Raw genomic sequence first — 21,149 nt, forward strand, 5'->3', positions numbered from 1 at the left:
AGATTTGGAGACAGCTTCATCAGGACTTCCAGTTCGTAGTCTCTGTTCTAGTCTATTCACAGATATTAGAACCTGGTGGCAGATTTAGATTATGTCATCCTGCATAACTTGAGATAGAGTTTTATTTTGGTTTGGAAAAAAATCTGATTTCTGGGGAATGGTGTCCTAATTTTCACTAGTAGATATTATAGTCTCTCATACCCTTTTTATACCTTGCATTTTTGATTTGTCATGATAAAGCCTTTAGGTAATTATGCACATTTGTGAATTAATTTTTACCTATTAATTTTAAGCAGTCTTAAATTTTAGATGTCTTTATGCACTATCACCACAAAACAAATGTCTCACCTTTTAAAACCAGTTCCCTTATTTCCTTCTCCATTTTTACCCCCGTGATTTGTGTCTGTACCTTTGTTTGTTTTTATTTACATTCTGTCACTGTGTTTAAAAAATATATTATTTTTCATTCTTTTTTTCTACCTTTCTTTCCTTTTTTTCTTTTTGAGACAGGGTCTGGCTCTGTCGCCCAGGCTGGAGTGCAGTGGCACAGTTATAGCACACTGCGACTCCTATGTCCTGGGCTCAAGCCATCCTTCTACCTCAGCCTCCTGAGTAGCTGGAACCACAGGCATGCACCACCACACCTGGCTAATTGTTTTAAAATTTTTTCTCAAGAGATGGAATTTTGCCATGTTGCCCAGGCTGATCTCAAACTACTGAGCTCATGCTATCTGTCCGCCTTGGCCTCCCAGAGTGTTGGGATTACAGGCGTGAGCCACTGCGCCCGGCCCACCTTTCTTTTTTATGTGAATTATTCTTGCAAAGAATATTGTATTTGAGAAAATGTTTTCTATCTTTACAGATTTACTTGCATATATGGAGAGTTCCTTATGTTTAGTGATAAGAGAGAAGGAAACAGAAGGTTTTCTTTTTCCCTAAGAAAACTATGTTGGTACAGACACAGTTAAATAAATTTTAGTTAAAAGTGTTCTGGTGAAATTTCATTAATGTGGGAGATCTTTCTGATTTCATGTGGATTCTTTATGTGAGTTATCTGTATAGTCACTGTAGATGCTACCTTAATTTCAGATGAATAAATCTAATCAAAAATTTTAAAAATAAGGTGATTCTAAGTTTTAGTTACCTGCATTCAACCAAATTCCCAAAAATATTAAATGGAAAATTCCAGAAATAAACAATTCATAAGCTGTAAATTGCTTACCATTTCACCTTCCACTGTCCTGCTCCATCCTGAGAGCGGTGAGGGAGACACGGGTCATCCCTTTGTCCCACGCACTCACGCTGCTGCATTCACCACTCAGTAGCTGGCTTGGTTCTCAGATGGAACCACTCGGGTCTTGGCAGTATTTCCTGCTGAAAACAGAGGGACAGGTGTACTTACTATATTTCCATCAATTTGTGATTTTTTTTTTCTATTAGAAATAGTTTTAAACTTGATTCAAAATTGAGTAATAATATGAGACAGATCCACTTATATTTTATCATGAATTGATATATACTATTTGTCTTAACTATTTACCAATTTCCTTTTATAGCATATGGATTTACTGTTTCTTAATTATTTGCATTTATATTTTTTTAATTGGTGATATCCAGTAGGCCCAATAAATACTTACTCCAGTGTCATTCCTTCTCTTCTCGTTCCCTGCGTTAAGCATGAGGTCATTCGATCCCATCTGCTTTTGTTCTCATTGAGAGGGAGCCAGCTGTGTCCTGGTGCCGCTGGACCTACAGAATCAATCACCCTCTCAGTGGGCGCTCTTTTTCAGAGACTGAATTGTGTTTTCCCCGACTGTTAGGGGTTTCAGCGAGATTAACTCCTAGCCCTCGATAATGTCAGTGATCCTGGGAATTCCAAGCTTTCCCATAACTGATCATGCATGAGGCTTTCTGTAGGGACCACAGGGGGTCCTGGGCCTGACCCTAGGCGGGGTGTCCAGGCCAAGCGGGACGTGTCCTCTGCCTTCGCAGGCTCCATCCGCGAGGAGAACGGCGTGCGCTGGCACGTGTGTCCCTACTGCGCCAAGGAGTTCCGCAAGCCCAGCGACCTGGTCCGCCACATCCGCATCCACACCCACGAGAAGCCCTTCAAGTGCCCGCAGTGCTTCCGCGCCTTCGCCGTGAAGAGCACGCTGACAGCGCACATCAAGACGCACACCGGCATCAAGGCGTTCAAGTGCCAGTACTGCATGAAGAGCTTCTCCACCTCTGGCAGCCTCAAGGTGCACATTCGCCTGCACACAGGTATGGCCTCAGGGCTGGGCCCACACGGGCACTGGCCACACACATTACTGCGCACATATACCAAACACAGGTATGGCACACAGTAGGCACACAGGTACCGCACACAAGTACTGCTCACAGGGACTGCACAAAGTATCACACACAGTACTGCACATAAGTGTGGCCCGCAATGCAGCACCCACACCGGTACTGCCCACAGGGACTGCACAAAGGTCCCAAACACAGATACCGCACACAGTACCCAACACAGCACTGTGCACAGGTACTGCACACAAGAACTGCCCACAGGAACCGCACACAGTACTGCACACAGGTACTGCACACAGTATGCAACAGGGCACTGTGCACAGATACTGCACACAAGTACTGCCCACAGGGACTGCACACAGTACCGCACATAGTACTGAACGCAGTACTGCTCACGGGTATGGCCCACAGTGCTGCACCCACACAGGCATTGCCCACAAGTACCAAACACATAGTACTGCACATAGTACCCAGCACAGCACTTTGCACAGGTACTACTGCTCACAAGTACTGCCCTCAGGGACTGCACACAGTATCACACACAGGTATGGCCCATAGTGCTGTACCCACACTGGTACTGCCCACAGAAACTGCACAAAAGTATCAAAGGCAGGTACCAGACACAGTACCACACACAAGTATGGCCCGCAGTGCTGCAGCCACGTGGGCACTGGCCACAGGGACCGTACACAGTACCAAACACAGGTACTGCACATGGGTACTAAACTCAGTATCAAGCACAGTACCAAACACAGTACTAAATACAGGTACCGCACACAGTTACCAAACACTGTACCACACGCAAGTACAGCTTGCAGTGCTGCACCCACACAGGCATTGCCCACAGGGACCACACGTGGTACCAAACGCAGGTACTACACACAGGCACCAAATTCAGTATCAAACACAGTACCAAACACAGTACTAAATACAGGTACTGCACACAGGTACCAAACATAGTACCACACACAGGTACAGCCTGCTGTGCTGCACACACACAGGCATTGCCCACAGGGACCGCACACAGTACCAAACACAGGTACTGCACACAGGTACCAAACTCAGTATCGAACACAGTACCAAACACAGTACTACACACAAGTACCAAACACAATACTAAATACAGGTACCACACACAGGTACCACAGTACCACACACAAGTACAGCCTCAGTGCTGTACTCACACAGGCACTGCCCACAGGGACCACACACGGTGTCAAACACAGGTACTGCACACAGGTACCAAGCACAGTACTGCACACAAGTACCGCACATAGTACGAAACAGTACTGCACACAGGTGTCATGCACAGTGCCAAACACAGTACTGCACACGGTACACAGAGTACTGCACACAGGTACAGCCTGCAGAGCTGCACTCACACAGGCACTGCCCACAGGGACCACACACAGTACCAAACACAGTACAGCACACAGGTACTGCATACAGGTATGGCCTGCAGTGCTGCACACAGGTACTGGCCACAGGGACCACACAGTACTGTGCATAGGTACTGCACACAGCTACTGCACATACTACCAAACACAGTACTGCATACAGTACCCAACACAGTACACACAAGTACTGCCTACAGGGACTGTATACAGCATCACATGCAGTACTGCACACAGTACCACATACACAGTACTGCACTTAGGCACCAAACACAGTACTGCACACAGGTACCAAACAGTACTGCCCACAGGTACTGCACACAATACCCAACATGGTGCTGCAGACAGGTACTGCCCATAGGGACTGCACACAGTACTACACACAGTACTGCACTTAGGTACCAAACACAGTACCAAACATAGTACTGCACACAGGTACCAAACAGTACTGCCCACTGGTACCGCATAAAGTACCAAACATAGTACTGCACACAGGTACCAAACAGTACTGCGCACTGGTACCTCATACAGTACCAAACACAGTACTGCACACAGGTACCACATACAGTACCAAACAGTACTGCACACAGGCATCATGCATGCTACCAAACACAGTAACAAACAGTACTGCACACAAGTAGTACATAGAGTACCAAACACAGTACTGCACACAGGTACTGCATACAGTACTAAACACAGTACTACACACAAGTACTGCCCACAGGGACTGCATACCCTACCACACATAGTACTGCACATAGTACCACACACACAGTATTGCACTTAGGTACCAAACACAGTGCTGCACACAGGGACCAGTGCTGCCCACAGGTACTGCACACAGGTACCACACACAGTACCAAACAGTACTGCACACAGGCATCATGCACAGTACCAAACACAGTACTGTACATAGGCACTGCCCATAGTACCAAACACAGTACTGCACACAAGTAGTACATATAGTACCAAACACAGTACTAAACACAGTACTGCACACAAGTAGTACATATAGTACCAAACACAGTACTAAACACAGTACTGCACACAAGTAGTACATATAGTACCAAACACAGTACTAAACACAGTACCACACATGGTACCAAACACAGTGCCACACACAGGAACTGCCAATAGGTACTGCACACAGTACTGCACACAGGTGCTGAGAAGGGATTGAGTCACAGCACCTGGGGGAGCAATAATTGACTACTTGGAGGATATATTTCTGTCTTTTCATCAGCACTTGTTGAGTCTCTTCTATAGGCTGGGCATGAAGTATCTACAGGTAAAGAAAACAGATGCAACCTTGATCTCCATGGAGCTAAGGATATGCTGGGGGAGGCATTAAAAACAAGTAACACTTATAAATGAACGTAGAATTGCAGAGGGTGAAAAGAGACATCTGTCTGGATCAGATTTGGATTTAGACTGAGTGAGCCTTTCTGAGAATACAACATGTAATCTGCATTTGATCTGAGAAGACCTGAAGGCTTTAGCTGGGCCAGGAGGAGGACCGGAGACCTGTTTGTACTGAGGCGTGAAATCTTTCATTTCGGAGCTCCATTTTTTTTTAATGACATATTTATTAAGATGTAATTTACATATAATATTTACCATTTTAATGTGTACACTTCTGAATTGTGCACTCTACACCACTGTCTGATTTTGGAACATTTTTATCACCCTGCAAAGAAACCCTGTACTCATTGGCAATATCCCCCAAATTCCCTCAGGGATCCTCCTCTGGGCTGACAATGTGGATGAGTATTTGACAAAGCTGAAGTTACTCAATTTTGTTGTATGTGTTTCTTTGGAATTTACATTTTCATTTGCTGATAAAATTGTAAAACAAGGAAATATTCTTTAGAAGTGGGGCACAGTAGTAAGAGGATCATTAAGAAGATATTAGTACTATTATCATCATCATTTACAATCAGTGACAACTACCATTTACTGTTTATTTGCAAAATGTGAGACATCGCTAAGTGCTGTTTAAATGTTAGCTTACGTAATCTCAGCAGCAGCCCTGGAGGCAGGTGTCTTTAAGCCACTTTACAGGTGGTGACTTAAGAGAGAGAGCATCCTTACATACTGTAAAGTTCTTAAGAACTACTGTCCATATTTTACAATGTCAGACTTTGTCCTAAAAATACTAAATGTTCTTTTTTTACTTAAAATGCTCTTATAACATGCCTTAATATCTATAATATGCACTGTATACAAACAAGGGAAAATAATTTACAATATCCATTAAATTATAAGCATGGCCTAATAAATTGAAGGTTCAAATCAGTATTGGAAATAATAACATTTTATGTTGGCATTTGCTGTTGAGATGTAATTTCTGGAAATAATTCTAAAATGTGATTTCATTTTTATTAGGAGTTAGACCTTTTGCTTGTCCTCACTGTGACAAAAAATTTCGAACCTCAGGCCATAGGAAGACTCACATTGCTTCCCACTTTAAACATACGGAATTAAGGAAAATGAGGCACCAGCGTAAACCTGCAAAGGTCCGTGTTGGCAAGACGAATGTTCCAGTCCCTGATATTCCTTTGCAGGAACCAATCCTCATAACTGACTTAGGTAAGATGGATTGTAGGGCATCTTTATAATTTATCGAGTACTATTTTCTTTGACATTTTGTGAATTGTGTACACACATTATGGTCTGTGTAGTTAAATAGTTTTTTAGGCATAGTATTAATGAAGTCTGTGTTAAGCCTTGTTTTGCTTTATGGACTAGTGTGTTTTACAGTCAAGATTAAAATCTAAGTTGTATCCAAACTACTGCTCAAATTGTTTTCTCGGATTAGAGACAACTAATGTGTAAGTGAAAACAGTAGCGTATAAGTCCTCATTGAAGAAACATTGCTACCTCAGTAGAACCATCAAAAGTGAGAAGGGGTTTTTATGTGAAACACACAGTTCACGTTGTTGTTTTCATCTTTAGGTTCTTTGTGCTGTGTTACAGATTGTTTGGGCTACTTTAATCTTTGGATTAAAAAGGAAAAGAAAAATCTGCCTGCTTTTCTTTTTAGGTTCAGTGTTACTATAACCAACCCAAACTATGATTTTGTTGATGATCTAGAAAGAAAACACTGCTTGTTAGAATCTTTAGAAAAATTATATTTGTTAGTACTAGAACAAAATTTAAGAAACCTCATTGTCTTAGTTTGTTTGAGCTCCTGAATCAAAAATACCACTAACTGTGTAGCTTGTAAATACTAGGAGTTTACTTCTCACAGTTCTAGAGGCTGGGAAGTCCAAGATCATGGTGCTGGCAGATTGAGTGTCTAGTGAGGTCTCTCTTCCTGATAGATAGTGCCTTCTGGCTATGTCCTCCCAAAGGTCCTCCCTCTTACTACATGAATTTTGGAGGACCACAAACATTTAGACCACATCACTTACTAATGTGTGAATTTACATTTTTATGCAGTTTCTGTATTTCACTACTTTCCTAGGAAAGATAATTCAATCTATAAGCAAAATTAATATTAAAATATAATTCCTTAATTCCAAAGCATAACCTTTATTTACAATAATTGTAAATTATTGTATAGAGAGATTTTAGATTGTTATAAATTGGGGGCCACCAGTAAGATGATCAACAGCCATAAACTTGTGTGAATCTGAGAGTTTAACATCAAAATATTTAAACTAAAAAAATTCAAAGAAAGGAAATACTCAAATTCTCAAGTGCAGTGAAAGATCCTCAATTAGACAGGTCAACTTAAACACCTTAAAACGGAAGATTTGAGCACACAAATAAAAAGAGTTACTTAATAGCTTTATAGAATCTTTTGCCTTAAATTACATACTTTTAAATATGCATGAAACAGAAGTTGATCACATTCTAGGATACAGAAAAATTTCAATAAATTTTCAGAAGTTGATTTTGTATAGGATACAATCTTTGATTACAGTTCACTGAAAAACTTATAAAATAGCCATCCAAAATTTCATTACATGAAAAGAAGGACTCAAAACAGATACTGCATACTACACATGTGAGTATTATGTAAACAGATTGGATGGACCAAAGCTGTCCTAGGAAAAATTAAGACTTTTGAGTATTATTAGAAAATAAGACAGATTGAAAATAAGTAAAATATTTAACTAAAAAAACTAGGAAAATTAAAAGAAAGTAGCAGAAAGGAATTAATATGGCAGTTCCCAACCTTTTTGTCATCAGGGATTGGTTTTGCAGAAGACAGTTTTTCCACAGATTGGGGGTCGGGTGGGAGGACTGGTTTCAGGGTAAAACTGTTCCACTCAGATGTCAGAGAATCAGACATTAGATTCTCGGAAGGAGTGCGCAGCCTAGATCCCTCACATGCACAGTGCACAATAGGGTTCGCACTCCTGTGAGAATCTAACACACCTCGGATCTGACAGGAGGCGGAGCTCAGATGGTAAAGCTTACTCACCTGCTATTCACCTCCTGCTGCATGGCCCGGTTCCTAACAGGCAGCCTGGGGCTTGAGGACCCCTGAATTAATACATATAATGGAATTGGAGATAGAAGACAAAACTGTAGTGAACTGAAGTTTTACAAAACTTCTAAAAATGAACAGAAAATATAGATGACTTGTCACTAATAAAGAAACATGAGAAAACATAGGAATGAGAAAGAAGTTGTAAGCACAGATACAAATGAGGTAACAATTGTTTGCAAGTACTCTACAACTTTTTCCTAATATATTTGAAAATTTTGATGAAATGAATCTTTTCTAAAATAATATGCTTGGCAGAATTGACTGTAGAAGAAATAGAAAACTCCAAAATACACAACAAATTGACAAGATAGTAAAAGATCATCTTCTCCAAAACACCGGTCTGGTTGGGCGCGGTGGCTCACGCCTGTGACCCTAGCACTTTGGAAGGCCGAGGTGGGCGATCACTCGAGGTCAGGAGTTTGAGACCAGCCTGGCCAACATGGCAAAACCCCATCTCTACTAGAAATACATAAATTAGCCGGGCGTGGTGGCAAGCACCAATAATCCCAGCTACTCAGGAGGCTGAGGCAGGAGAATGGCTTGAACCCAGGAGGCAGAGGTTGCAGTGAGCCAAGATTGCACCACTGGACTCCAGCCTGGGGAACAACAGTGAAACTCTGTCTCAAAAAAAAAAAAAGTCTGATAATTTAATATACGAATTGTACTAAGCTTCCTAGGAACTATAATTGTTATGCTATTTAACTGTTTTTGAGCATAGAATGGGATCAAAACCCCCATGGTAGCTTAGAATACTTTGATATCCTTGTCCAGTTTTGGCTGCTCACAAAATGAAGCAACAGACCGGTTTCTTCTTTCAGGTTGCCATAAATCAAGTAGTACACCCATGGGTTTCTGGACTTCAAGTTTTTGAATCTTCAGTTGAGTTAGGTTCTTGACTCTTCAGCAATTTTTCAGGGTTAAAATGGGATATATTTTGCTTGTTGGCTTCGCAGATACTTGTGTCTTAGACCAGATAGGGGAACCTGAATTCTTTGGTTTAGGCTGAGGAAGACACATGAGGGAAATGATTGCTAGAGGGAGCTTCACACTGTAAATTGTAAAATATTGTAACTATGTCTTGTGCTTAATTTTGTTATTTGTATTTGTGTTCGTCTCTTCTCTCAGACTCTGGGCTCCTTAGAGGCTATAGAAAAGACTTGGCTGTCATAATCTTTGGGGGACAGAGTTTGATAAAAACATGGTAAGGAGAGGATTAGCATAGAATAGTGTTATAAGAGTAAGTGAAAGTAGAATGCTCATTGAGGAAGCTAGCGGTAGTCCAGGGGAGTCCTTGACCGAGAGCAGTGTGGAAGAGGAAACCTGCATCCAGGGTTCTGCCATCACTGTTTTTGAGAACCAGGCATGGCATTCAGTCTGCATGTCTCAGCATGTGTAGGGAAGGTGGTAGGCACTGACTGGATGCCTGCATTTTTCTTTCTTTTTTCTTTCCTTTCTTGAGACAGAGTCTCACTCTGTCACCCAGGCTGGAGTGCAATGGTACGATCTCGGCTCACTGCAACCTCTGCCTCCCGGGTTCAAGCGATTCTCCTGTCTCAGCTTCCTGCGTAGCTAGGACTACAGGCATGTGCCACCATGCCTGGTAATTTTTGTATTTTTTGTATTTTTTTTTTTTAAGTAGAGACGGGGTTTCTCCATGTTGGCCAGGCTGATCTCAAACTCCCGATCTCAGGTGATCCACCCACCTTGGCCTCCCAAAGTGCTGGGATTACAGGCCTGAGCCACTGTGCCCAGCCTGCATTTTTCTCTTTTGAGCAGGACGAGTTGTTAGGAAAAAGTGAGGCTGTGCTGTCAAGCACAGGGTGGTGTCAGAGCTGCCTGGAGAGAGGTCTTTGACACAGCTCTGATTGTCCAGAAGGCTTGTGAGATGAGAAAAGGCTTGGTAGTCTTAGGGGTTGTGCTGTGTGGGTTATATCACAAGGGAGGGTTTTGAATACTTTTTGAAAAATAAGGTTCTGATGCAAGCTTCAGGAAGCATAGGTGAATTTCCTTAAATCTAATAATGAGCTAGGTGAAATTGGTTGGGCTGTCAAATTCCCTCCAGCTTTGTAATTGTTTCACTGCTATTTGAGATTGGTGGCAGTGGAAAAAGAAGAGAAGATGCAAGTTTAAGAGACATTGGAGTGGTGTTGATCATCAGGACTGGCAAATGCCGAGTACAGGACAGGGAAGGGAACTCTCAGAGGTCCGGGGCTCCCCAGCCTTAGGGACCAGAACACTGTTCCAGGCATGCAGCTAGGAAAGCTGGGAGAAGTGGGCTTTAGGGGAAGAAATTGAAACGGAATCTGTATTTTTATGGAAAGTCAGGAAAAACAGAGTGTGTTCAGAGGTGCATCATGCTAATCATTGTATAGCAGTTAAGGTACAACTGAGGGAGGAGAGAGGACCGGGAATGGAGAGCTGTGGGCAGAGGACAGAATCTTGGCCAATGCCTCCTTGTCTTGGCAGGAGGAGCAGCCCAAGGCTGATTAGAGGATTGACTGCGTGCATCACCCTCTTAACGTTCCAAATGACTCTTAAGGAATTCGAAAGTTTACCCCCAAGCTTGTCCTGAATTCCCGAAATAATGCAGTAGCTTGATCAATTCATATTTATTAGATGGTCAACCTGAAGGAATTCTTTATTTGGTAAATGTATATAAAATGAAATATTTAAATTACTAATTTTGTTATTTGTAGATATCCCTTTAGTGATATCTGTGAAAATGCTAACCTTTTTAGAACAAAAGATCGTGTTAGAGTCACTTTTGTTTTCAGTTTATTATAGTATCTAGTGTGCAGTATTCATACTGAATAAACAAGGTATTAAAATCTTGCTTATCCTGAATTTTGGACATAGTTGTGTAGACTCCATGTCAACAAATGCCCATATAGAAAGTAAATGTAGAAATTCATTAGAAATTGGCCGTGGAATCAAGGGAAGTAATTGTGACTAGATATTTCTCATGTTTATAAAATGAGCAACATTAATATATATTAATTTATAATGTTTGTTAATTTATAAATTAATTTGTAATGTTATATTATAAATATATTAATTTATAATGTTTCCCCATAGGTATTCTTTGAATAGCCAGTTCCTAACACAATTAAAATAACATAGTTGCAACATTAGAATCTAACTTACCAGAATTTTCATCTTCTGGGTAAAACATGTGCCTTGTGACATTTAATTGTATTACAAGCATTGACAGTGAATTACATCTGCTTTTCTTTTGCTTTGTAGGTCTCATCCAGCCCATTCCAAAAAACCAGTTTTTCCAAAGCTATTTCAATAATAATTTTGTCAATGAAGCAGATAGACCATACAAGTGTTTTTACTGTCATCGTGCATATAAAAAATCTTGCCACCTTAAACAACACATCAGGTAAGGTAACGGATTCACAGATGGAGATTTAGTATAGTTAAACTGACTTAGTGACCTGATGACGTCTAGAAGTATTTAGGATGGTAGCATTAGCTTTTGGTATTAAAGATGTCACATTTGACTCCAAAACATTGATTGGTAATTAATATTTTTATTCTTTAATGTCTTGACTAAAGTATTTTATCCAGAAATTGCTACTGGAGTTTATGTATATGCTCATTAAATTTCAGTGTTTGCAATTTCCAAGAAATGTCAAAGAAGTTTATTTTATTAGACTTCCTTTTGTGTTTTTCAGATGTATTTATCAGTTTAGATTAATTCTTAGTGCTAGCCACAGTGAAAAGGAAGTCGAACCTTGATCATGAGAGACAGTGTGATGTCATGAAAAAAGTATAGAACTTAGAAAAAGACATGGCTTCTAGCTTCATCTCAGTCGTGTGACTTGAGGCAAGTCGCTTAAGCACTCTGAGTCTCAGGCTTCCTCCCTTGTAAAATGTGGAGAGCTCCGGCATTGCTGCTTAGCTTTAAAAAATGTGATGATGAAGTGAAGCGAAATGCAAGAGTGCATTCTAGTCACAAAGCATTATAAAAGTATAAGAAACATATTCATTAAAATGTGTATTTTTTTTTAAGATCCCATACAGGTGAAAAACCTTTTAAATGTTCTCAGTGTGGAAGAGGCTTTGTTTCTGCAGGCGTGCTCAAAGCACACATCAGAACACACACAGGACTGAAATCTTTCAAGTGTCTGATATGTAATGGGGCTTTCACTACTGGTGGCAGCTTACGGCGACACATGGGTATCCACAACGACCTTCGTCCCTATATGTGTCCCTATTGCCAAAAAACATTTAAGACTTCACTAAATTGCAAAAAGCACATGAAAACCCACAGGTGGGTGTAATTCTGGTGGTCACTTTTTATCATCTTTATAATTTCCAGTAGATGGTGGGGATTGTTTTTAGGAAATAATTGTCTTTGATTCTTACATTATTATTTCTAGCTCATACTATATGGGCTCAAGAAATGTAAGTATTAGTGTCTAAGGATCTAATGGGAGCCATAGACTGAAGCATTAGCATTTTCATTTTTAATTTAATAATGAAGTAGTTTATATTCTGTAAGCTGTCTTTTAAAGCTGTTGGTAATTAGATGAAATGCTGGACTGTGTCTAGTATAGTCAGACAGTGAATATTTCAGAAAAGAGGACCTTAAAGACCCTGTGATTTCTAGGCCTGTCATCAGCAAATCTGAATGGTAATTATTCTATGTTGTTGACTTTAAAGAATACATGTTTTAGATATTCCATAAACTTTTCATTCAGCCTAGCTTATATTTTCACATGATTGGAAGGCTAGCTCATCTCTATGTGGATGTAATCCGGAAGAGATGCATTTCTGACTAGTGCTGGGGCCTATTCGATGAGTATTTCTGTGAAGCCACAGAATTCTGTGTGGTACTGTAACGCCTGGGTAGGGTGACCACAGCTTAGGAGATGTGAAAGGGAGAGTCACTAGGCCTAAAGCTGCTGCCCTGGAACATTTGCTTTGAGACAGCATTTTAACCCAGATATGTCTGCCTGGATGTCGTCTACAAAGCAAAACCTTAAATATTAGAATAAGTTACCTGTGATAGTGTTTTTTGATATTATTGAGCTGAATGCCTAAGCACCCTCAACAGAATTGACGTTTTTGATTTCAGTATCGTTGATTGCTTAGCTGAGAAATTTACCTGCTGCTTGAGACCACCCAGGGAGTGTGGTATTGGCGGTGTTATATGTGGACTCCTGTTAATTACATATCCACTTACACTTCACTGCATTTTGTGGAGGGAATCCTGTGCAGGGCACTGCATGTGTTTGGGAACTGGGGAACTCGGGGGCACATGGATGTTGAGGATGCTTGTGTTCCTGCTTGCTGTAGCAGGATGACAGGTCCCCAGTTGGCCCAAGAGCTTACCGTGCTAAGAAGAATGGAGCTTGGGCGCTTGCTTGCTCAGTGGAATGTTAAATCAAATCTTTTTCAGTCAGGAAGCCAGCCTTTTCCAGTGTCCTTTTGTAGTAGTATTGGGAATATGGGTGTTCAGGCCCTTGTTTCTGGACCCGGTGACCAATGGTGTAATTGCGGGGTCACCTTTATTAAGTGGTATATTGTGTGACCATTGTTTGTCATCAGTTTCGAGGGACACATGTAGGAGATGAATGTAGAGCTTTGAGAGGACACTAAGCAGATCAGCCTGTTGTTGCAGAGCTGCAGTGCTTTGCTTTTACAGATTGTGTGCACTTGGAATCTGCCTACAAGGAGAGCATCCAGCCAGGGTTTCATTCCTTTGTTTGAATTGTTGGAAATTCCAAAAATACCACATATACTCATGCTAAAGATAGGTAAAGAAGGTTACTGTAGTAAAATTTATTGGAAAAAACAAAGAACCAAGGAAACAAACAGAAAACAAGCCTCCATCAGTTAGCGTGAGACACACATGTGCTTAGGTTAGAGTGGCTTTTACAGGCCCCTGCGTGCCACTGCGCTGCTGTGTGGAAGCATCACAGTGGAGGTGCAGGCATGCATTTTCTAACTCTTCTCTATTATGCGACACATTTTTGTTCTCCCTTCCACAGTAAAAGTAGTTATGAATTGTCTATTCTGGATATTAGAAAACGAAGAGGGAAAATTTTGTTTGGAACTGAGAATGAAATTCTGAGTAGGCAGATTCCTAAGACACTGGAATAGAGCCCATGATGCAGCTTGTATGGTCTGTGTGTGCAGAGGCAGAAGAGGGGACCAGGTGGCTCTTTTTTGTGTGTGTGGGTGTTTTTGTTTGTTTGAGACAGAGTCTCGCTCTGTTGCCCAGGCTGGAGTGCCGTGGTGCAATTTTGGCTCACTGCAACTTCCTGCCTCAGCCTCTCAAGTAGCTGGGATTACAGGCGTGCACCCCTGCACCTGGCTAATTTTTGTATTTGTAGTAGAGATGGGGTTTCACCATGTTGGCCAGGCTGGCCTTGAACTCCTGACCTCAGGTGATCCTCCAGCCTTGGCCTCCCAAAGTGCTGGGATTACAGGTGTGAGCTGCGCGCCTGGCCGGCTCTTTGTCTTAGATATTCTTCGTACTAGCCAGCCTGTTAGTCAGATAATTGTGTGAGATTTTTTCTTTTTTTTTTTTTTTTTCAAGTTCTCAGTTCATTGCTGAATTCATTGTTCATCTTTTCCTTTGAAAGAGAAATCGTTGACTTTGATGAATATATGCTGGATACACTTTGTGTACGTAAATGTTGCTGAAAGCAACATTTGGATCGTTGGTCCAATAAAGGGCCTGAGGCCCAGGCTGTGAGAGACAGTAGGTGATGAGGCTGGAGGCTCTCTGCGCACCACGTGTTGTCAGATTTAGATCAGTCTATAAAGGTGTCGTCTCATTTAGTACAATTATTTTTCTGAATACTTAGACTCATTGCAGAACTTGAGTTGGGAGAGTTTTACTTTTAAACACGAGACATCTTTTTAATGTTTTTAAACTATTAGGCATTCGGGTGTGTGTTGTCTTTCATCCTCCGTTTGTGCCTTGTGTCTTGTAGCCGGTGGAAGCACTTAAAGATACGGCAAACGAGCTCTCTTCAGAGTTACTAATGGGTTCAGTTTTTACCTGAATTGCCATCATGACTTCAAAATGAAATCATTAATAAAAAATGTTATTTAATCAATGACAACTCTTTCACTGTAGTATCCCACGCAAGTAACCTTTGACAGCATCCAATCTGATGAACTGTTGTTAATTTTTCTGAAGATATGAGCTTGCCCAGCAGCTCCAACAGCATCAGCAGGCAGCCTCGATAGATGACAGCACCGTAGACCAGCAGAGCATGCAGGCCTCCACTCAGATGCAGGTGGAGATCGAGAGCGACGAGCTGCCGCAGACGGCAGAGGTGGTCGCAGCGAACCCCGAGGCCATGCTGGACCTGGAGCCTCAGCACGTGGTGGGCACGGAGGAAGCAGGGCTGGGCCAGCAGTTGGCAGATCAGCCTCTGGAAGCAGATGAAGGTAAATGTTTCAGGATATTTAACTTTGAGTGATCCCAACAGAGTTTTGCAGCCTTTCCCACTCATTGCAGTCCATTGGTGTCTCCCATCACTGACTTTTAAAACAATTTGTGCTGTATGTGAAAGAGATTGAATTGAGTATTTGATATCATTCCATGTCCTCTTAAATTAGATTTTTACTTTTCAATTTTATTAGATTTCTTAGGGGAAGTTCTTTTTTGAAAAAACAAAAACAAAGTGATCAGACTTCTTGTTAGGAAATATTCGAAATCTTGTTAAGAAGTAGTTGAAATTTTAGGACTGCAGCAAAATCTACCGTCCTTATTTTGATATAGGTGCTTCCAATTTTTTTCCATACAAATATGCAGGGGTGTGTGTGTATGTGTGTGTCTGTGTGTGTGTGTGTGTGTGTGTGTGTTTGGTATGCATATATAATTATACAAATAAGGCTGGGTGTGGTGGCTCATGCCTGTAATCCCAGCACTTTGGGAGGCTGAGGCAGGTGGATCACTTGAGGTCAGCAATTCAAGACCAGCCTGGCTATGGTGAAACCGTATCTCTACTAAAAATACGAAACTTAGCTGGGTGTGGTGGTGCATACCTGTAATCTCAGCTACGTAGGAGGCTGAGGCAGGAGAATTGCTTGAACATGGGAGGCGGAGGTTGCAGTGAGCCGAGATGGTGCCATTGCACTCCAGCCTGGACAACGGAGTGAGTGAGACTCTGTCTCAAAAAAAAAAAAAAAAAAAAAAAAAAAATTATACAAATAGGATCTTGCAGTGTACTATTTTGTGACCTTTTATCCCCAGTATATTGAGAACATCTTTCAAGTGTACATCTGTATGATCTTTAGTATTCTATAAAGTACACTCAGTGTAGATTCAAAGATGAATGTAGGTCAGTGAACTGTGGGTGACTGGTCTGCAGTGAGATGAGGCTCCTGAACCAGAATATAAAGCAGCACTTTGCTTCCTTCATCAGTAAAGTCTGGCTACAAAACACAATGTCAGGTCAACTGTAGACTGTGTGATTAGTGACATAGCTGGCTGCGTCTGGCACAGGCTTCTTATCTCACACAGGCATGTCAGCAAACAGTGTGCTGACCAGTTTACTGTTTTGTTTTATGGATGTCTCAAATGTATTCCGTCTTTGGGGAGGATTATACACTTACCCCTATGGTGCCTGCAACCATGCACACGCAGAAAGGTTTTAAACAATTATGGAATGTAATAGCATTTTAGAATATTGTTTAATGGAACAATGTCTGAGTTTTCAGACAGACGCTAAAGGCTTTCAGGGATGATATTCTAGAAATGCAAAGAGAATGCTTTAAGCATATGTATGTATTAAATTATCTTCCTGTTTTCTTTTCAAAATAAGGTGTCTGATATTTGAAAACTCGCCGAAGTGTACTTTTGGACAGATTTGCAGTTGTGAGATAACTTCCAAATGTATGAGTCCCCCTTTTTTACATCTCATCCTTAGATGGGTTTGTGGCTCCACAGGACCCTCTGCGAGGGCACATAGACCAGTTTGAAGAGCAGACCCCTGCGCAACAGTCCTTCGAACCAGCAGGGCTACCCCAAGGTCAGTGGTGGGTTTTCAATGAAATTTGTAAGTGAGCTGTACTTCAGTTGAATTTAATTTCATGACAACCTTACATGTTTTCTCTTAAGGCCCTTCTAAAATGTATGGTTTCAAACCAAATAACTTTTTGCATGCATTGTAGATTTTTTTTTATTGATGCATACTATTTTGTGGTCTGCTTAGGTCTTCTGGAAAGTGACCTTTGCAGCCATTCTACACGTAGTTTCCAGTCAAGAAAAGGTGGCTGAGTAGAAATTGGAACTTCGTGGTGGCCGGTCCTGTAAAGCCTCCGGTGCCGTAATGTCTGCTGAGCACAGCCTCCTGCCTGTTAGCAAACAGTGTTAAAGCTTGCTAATAGCAGCTAGTCCTAATTCTAATTCAGAAAATAGAAATGCCCCTTTAGACATTTTACATTTATAAACCTTTTCTTAGAACATTTTAATGTAACTTTAATATTTTTGTAGAACTCCTCTTTTCTAATTTATTTTAGGTTTTACAGTGACTGATACGTACCATCAGCAGCCTCAGTTTCCACCTGTCCAACAGCTACAGGATTCCAGCACACTTGAGTCTCAGGCCCTCTCCACAAGCTTCCACCAGCAGAGCTTGCTGCAGGCTCCCAGCTCTGATGGGATGAATGTAGTGAGTATGGACAGAGGGGTGCATACATGGCAGTATTTAGCAGGTGCTATGTTATTCTTCACTGTCATTATTAAAAATTTCCTTAAGGGAAATTTTAAGAGGCGTGCTCACTTCTTGTAGCATTAAGGTTACTGCATTACCTGGGAAATCCTCAGTGTTTAGTACATAGGGCTTTCTTTTTCCTTAAAACATTTTAATTTTGCTTAAAGGTTTCACTGCCATGGTGTGGCCTTGCATTTGTGATTAAAAACCAAAAATTGACTAGAGTGCTATGTAATAACACGTTGAAAGGTACTATGTTGCTTTAGGCACAAAGCCTCAGCATTTTTATTTGTGGACTTTTAAACATGTTAGAAGGAAAATATAATGAATGCTGACATTAAAAAATATTTAAATGCATCATTTAAAATTTTATCTCTTACTCCTGGTTGGAGACATTTTAATTTTGGTTTTGGTTTTCATTTTTCTGCTTTTGGAAATTTCTTAATAGTGATGAGAAATGATTGACCAATTGTTATCCCTCTTTAAAATCCACCACTGGTAGCTTTGCCCAAGTGGTAGGGCTGGACCCTCCCGTGAAAATTTCAGAACATTTTCCTCATAGCTAGAAACTACATAATTGGCAGCAGATGCTGAATCTGGGAAGTGGAGAACGTACTTCTTAGCAGCTGACTTTACTCCAGAGCTCTCTAAATAAAACTGTTCAAATCCAGTTCTGTTGTTGTGGTTTATCTAAGTTGGTTTTGGAAGTCAGGTAAACAAATGCGACACAGGCCCTTGCTTATAGCAACGTGCACTTGCTGCACAGGGGTGGATGACTCTACTGTTCGCAGTCTGTCCTGTGACTCCAGGCCTTCTGAAGGTCAGTGGAGCTTATCCTCTGCTCAGTGTGAGCATGGATCTATTATAGAGTGGTTCGAAAACGTTGACCAGATTTTTGTTTTGTCCTTGCTGTGGTAGCATGGGTTGTAATGCCGCTGTCAGGAAGGGATGGGGTCAGTGTGACTGCCCTATATATGCGTGGTACCGTTCTTGGGGATGGAGAGCGTGTCTTTCTCACCCTCTGGTTTGTGTGACAAGAGGAGACATAGTATTATACTCTCTGAAGGCGGGATTTTATTCACTGTCAGTAAGAGTAGAGCAGATGAAAGAGGAATCTCTTATTAAGATATATAAAATAATCAGTTTTATGGTTGATTAAGCTTTGTATTAAGGTAGGGTAATAGAGAATAAATAGGTCTTCATTTAATAAAATCTGTATAAGTGATCTTTATTATTGCTCTGGCCTAAATGATTACAGTGAACTATTTGGGGTTTCTCTCTCTTAAATCCACATTTTATGAATGTTCTTATCCTTAGTTCTTAGCTGCTCAGTTGTTTTATGTTTATTCACAGATATTCAAGTAGTTTGCTTTATACTTCTCTTAAATTTTAGACAACTCGCTTGATTCAGGAGTCATCCCAAGAGGAACTGGACCTGCAGGCGCAAGGTTCCCAGTTTCTGGAGGACAACGAGGACCAGAGCAGGCGCTCTTACAGGTAGTTGTCTGCACAGACCAGCTCATGGTATTGCCGGCTCCCAGGAACAGATGCTGCTGTGTGTTTGCCCCGCTCCAAGGGCTCTGCGATTTCATTCTCTCAGAACTGTTCAAAACAGTTCCATTGTCATCCATATTCTGTAAATAAACGATCTGAGACAAAAGAGATTAACTTGCTAAACTTTTTACAGCAGATAAGTGAGCGGGCCAGGATTTGGATACGGCAGTCTTCAGTTTGTCTGTTTGAAGTACTCTGCTGCAGCTTCCCGTCACTGTTTTAAGTCATTATTATTCCATTTTCAGAAATTAGTTAAATTTATATTATGCCTTTTAGTTCAAGACTCTTCATGTGCTTTACATATAACAATCTGTGTACCAGGATACAGCACAATTAGAAAGACAGCTTTTTAGATGTGTCCGTCCACTGGCTCAGCAGTACATACTGAGCACCCTCTGTGCACAGTGTACAAGTAATTTTTGTATTTTTAGTAGAGACGGGGTTTCACCACATTGGCCAGGCTGGTCTCAAACTCCTGACCTCAGGTGATCCACCTGCATTGGCCTCCCAAAGTGCTGGGATTACAGGCGTGAGCCACCGCCAAACCAGATTTACAAGAGTCAATTTTCAAAATGTATTCAGACACTTCCAGCTTTTAGTTTAATTTGGACTTGAGAGGAAAGTTAGTTGCCTCTACGTGGGCACCCAGTCTTGACTTAGGTAATAGTGTAGGGACGTCACTAACCTCTTACTGGAGATTAAAACTTGAGAATGGACGAAAGAGACATACTAATGGAATAAGCTTTTAATAATATGTGAGTAGGAGTTTTGAAATTTATAATTATTTTAATCCTTAAGATAACATTAGTCTATTCAGTAACAACTGAAGGGGAAATAATACTGCATATTTATATATTATTCAGCATAACTCCAGTACACTCTGTTTTGTATTTTATAAACCAAAGGAGTACATGGATTGGCATTTCCAAGTGACTAGATACAGGAGTGATTCTGCTTCTGAGGCAATGGAAGGATTCATAGTGTCTAACGACTTAATAAAGAAAAGAGTGCATACATTTTCTTCCTATTATGCTTAGAGAGAGTTTCTAATTAATCAAATATTATATCTGCTGGGGAGTTATAGGATTTACTGTTTTTTAAGTAATACATTTAAGACTATAAATACTCTAAGCAGAATTTGGTCTAACAAATGATTGTTGGCAATATTTTATACTTTATAATTTCTTGAATGTTGGAGAGCACACCTAGGTTCTATAACAGTTGTGCCTAAATGTTTCATGGTTGTTGGTGAAGCTTGTTTGCTTTTCTTCCCTTTTCAGGTGCTGTATTTGTAATTGTGCTATGAATTAACGTGGTCTGAGTTCTATATGTTTGCTTTGTAGGTGTGACTATTGCAACAAAGGCTTTAAGAAGTCCAGCCACCTGAAGCAGCACGTGCGGTCGCACACCGGGGAAAAGCCCTACAAGTGCAAGCTCTGTGGACGCGGCTTTGTTTCCTCTGGGGTCCTCAAGTCCCACGAGAAGACACACACAGGTCACTGTCTGCCTTATACTTGGAGATTAGTCCTTTAAAGAAAAAAGCTTTATTGAGATATAATCCATATACCATTCAATTCACCCACTTAAAGTGTACAATTCAGTGATTTTTAGTATGTTCATAGAGTTCTGCAACCATCAAAACTGTAATTTTAGGACATTTTTATTACACATAAAAGAAACTCTGTACCCATTAACAGTCACTCCCCATTTCCCCTCAATGCC

The 21,149-nt window shown here is 41.0% G+C and overlaps 1 protein-coding gene across 5 annotated transcripts in view; it reads left to right on the forward strand.

Annotated features, from left to right (window-relative positions):
* ZNF236 (zinc finger protein 236) overlaps positions 1-21,149 on the forward strand; it is a 147,868-nt gene that overhangs the window by 70,740 nt on the left and 55,979 nt on the right. For all 5 annotated transcript variants that reach the window (XM_019014241.4, XM_055368266.2, XM_055368267.2 and 2 more), the window contains 9 exons: positions 1,993-2,265; positions 6,072-6,275; positions 11,431-11,572; positions 12,206-12,466; positions 15,350-15,603; positions 17,088-17,189; positions 17,680-17,831; positions 19,267-19,370; positions 20,771-20,922. In XM_019014241.4, coding sequence (XP_018869786.3) covers positions 1,993-2,265; positions 6,072-6,275; positions 11,431-11,572; positions 12,206-12,466; positions 15,350-15,603; positions 17,088-17,189; positions 17,680-17,831; positions 19,267-19,370; positions 20,771-20,922 — 1,644 coding nt within the window. The remainder of the gene's footprint in view (positions 1-1,992; positions 2,266-6,071; positions 6,276-11,430; positions 11,573-12,205; positions 12,467-15,349; positions 15,604-17,087; positions 17,190-17,679; positions 17,832-19,266; positions 19,371-20,770; positions 20,923-21,149) is intronic.

This window comes from Gorilla gorilla, chromosome 17 (assembly GCF_029281585.2).
Source record: "Gorilla gorilla gorilla isolate KB3781 chromosome 17, NHGRI_mGorGor1-v2.1_pri, whole genome shotgun sequence".
In the NCBI taxonomy this organism is placed as follows: domain Eukaryota; kingdom Metazoa; phylum Chordata; class Mammalia; order Primates; family Hominidae; genus Gorilla; species Gorilla gorilla.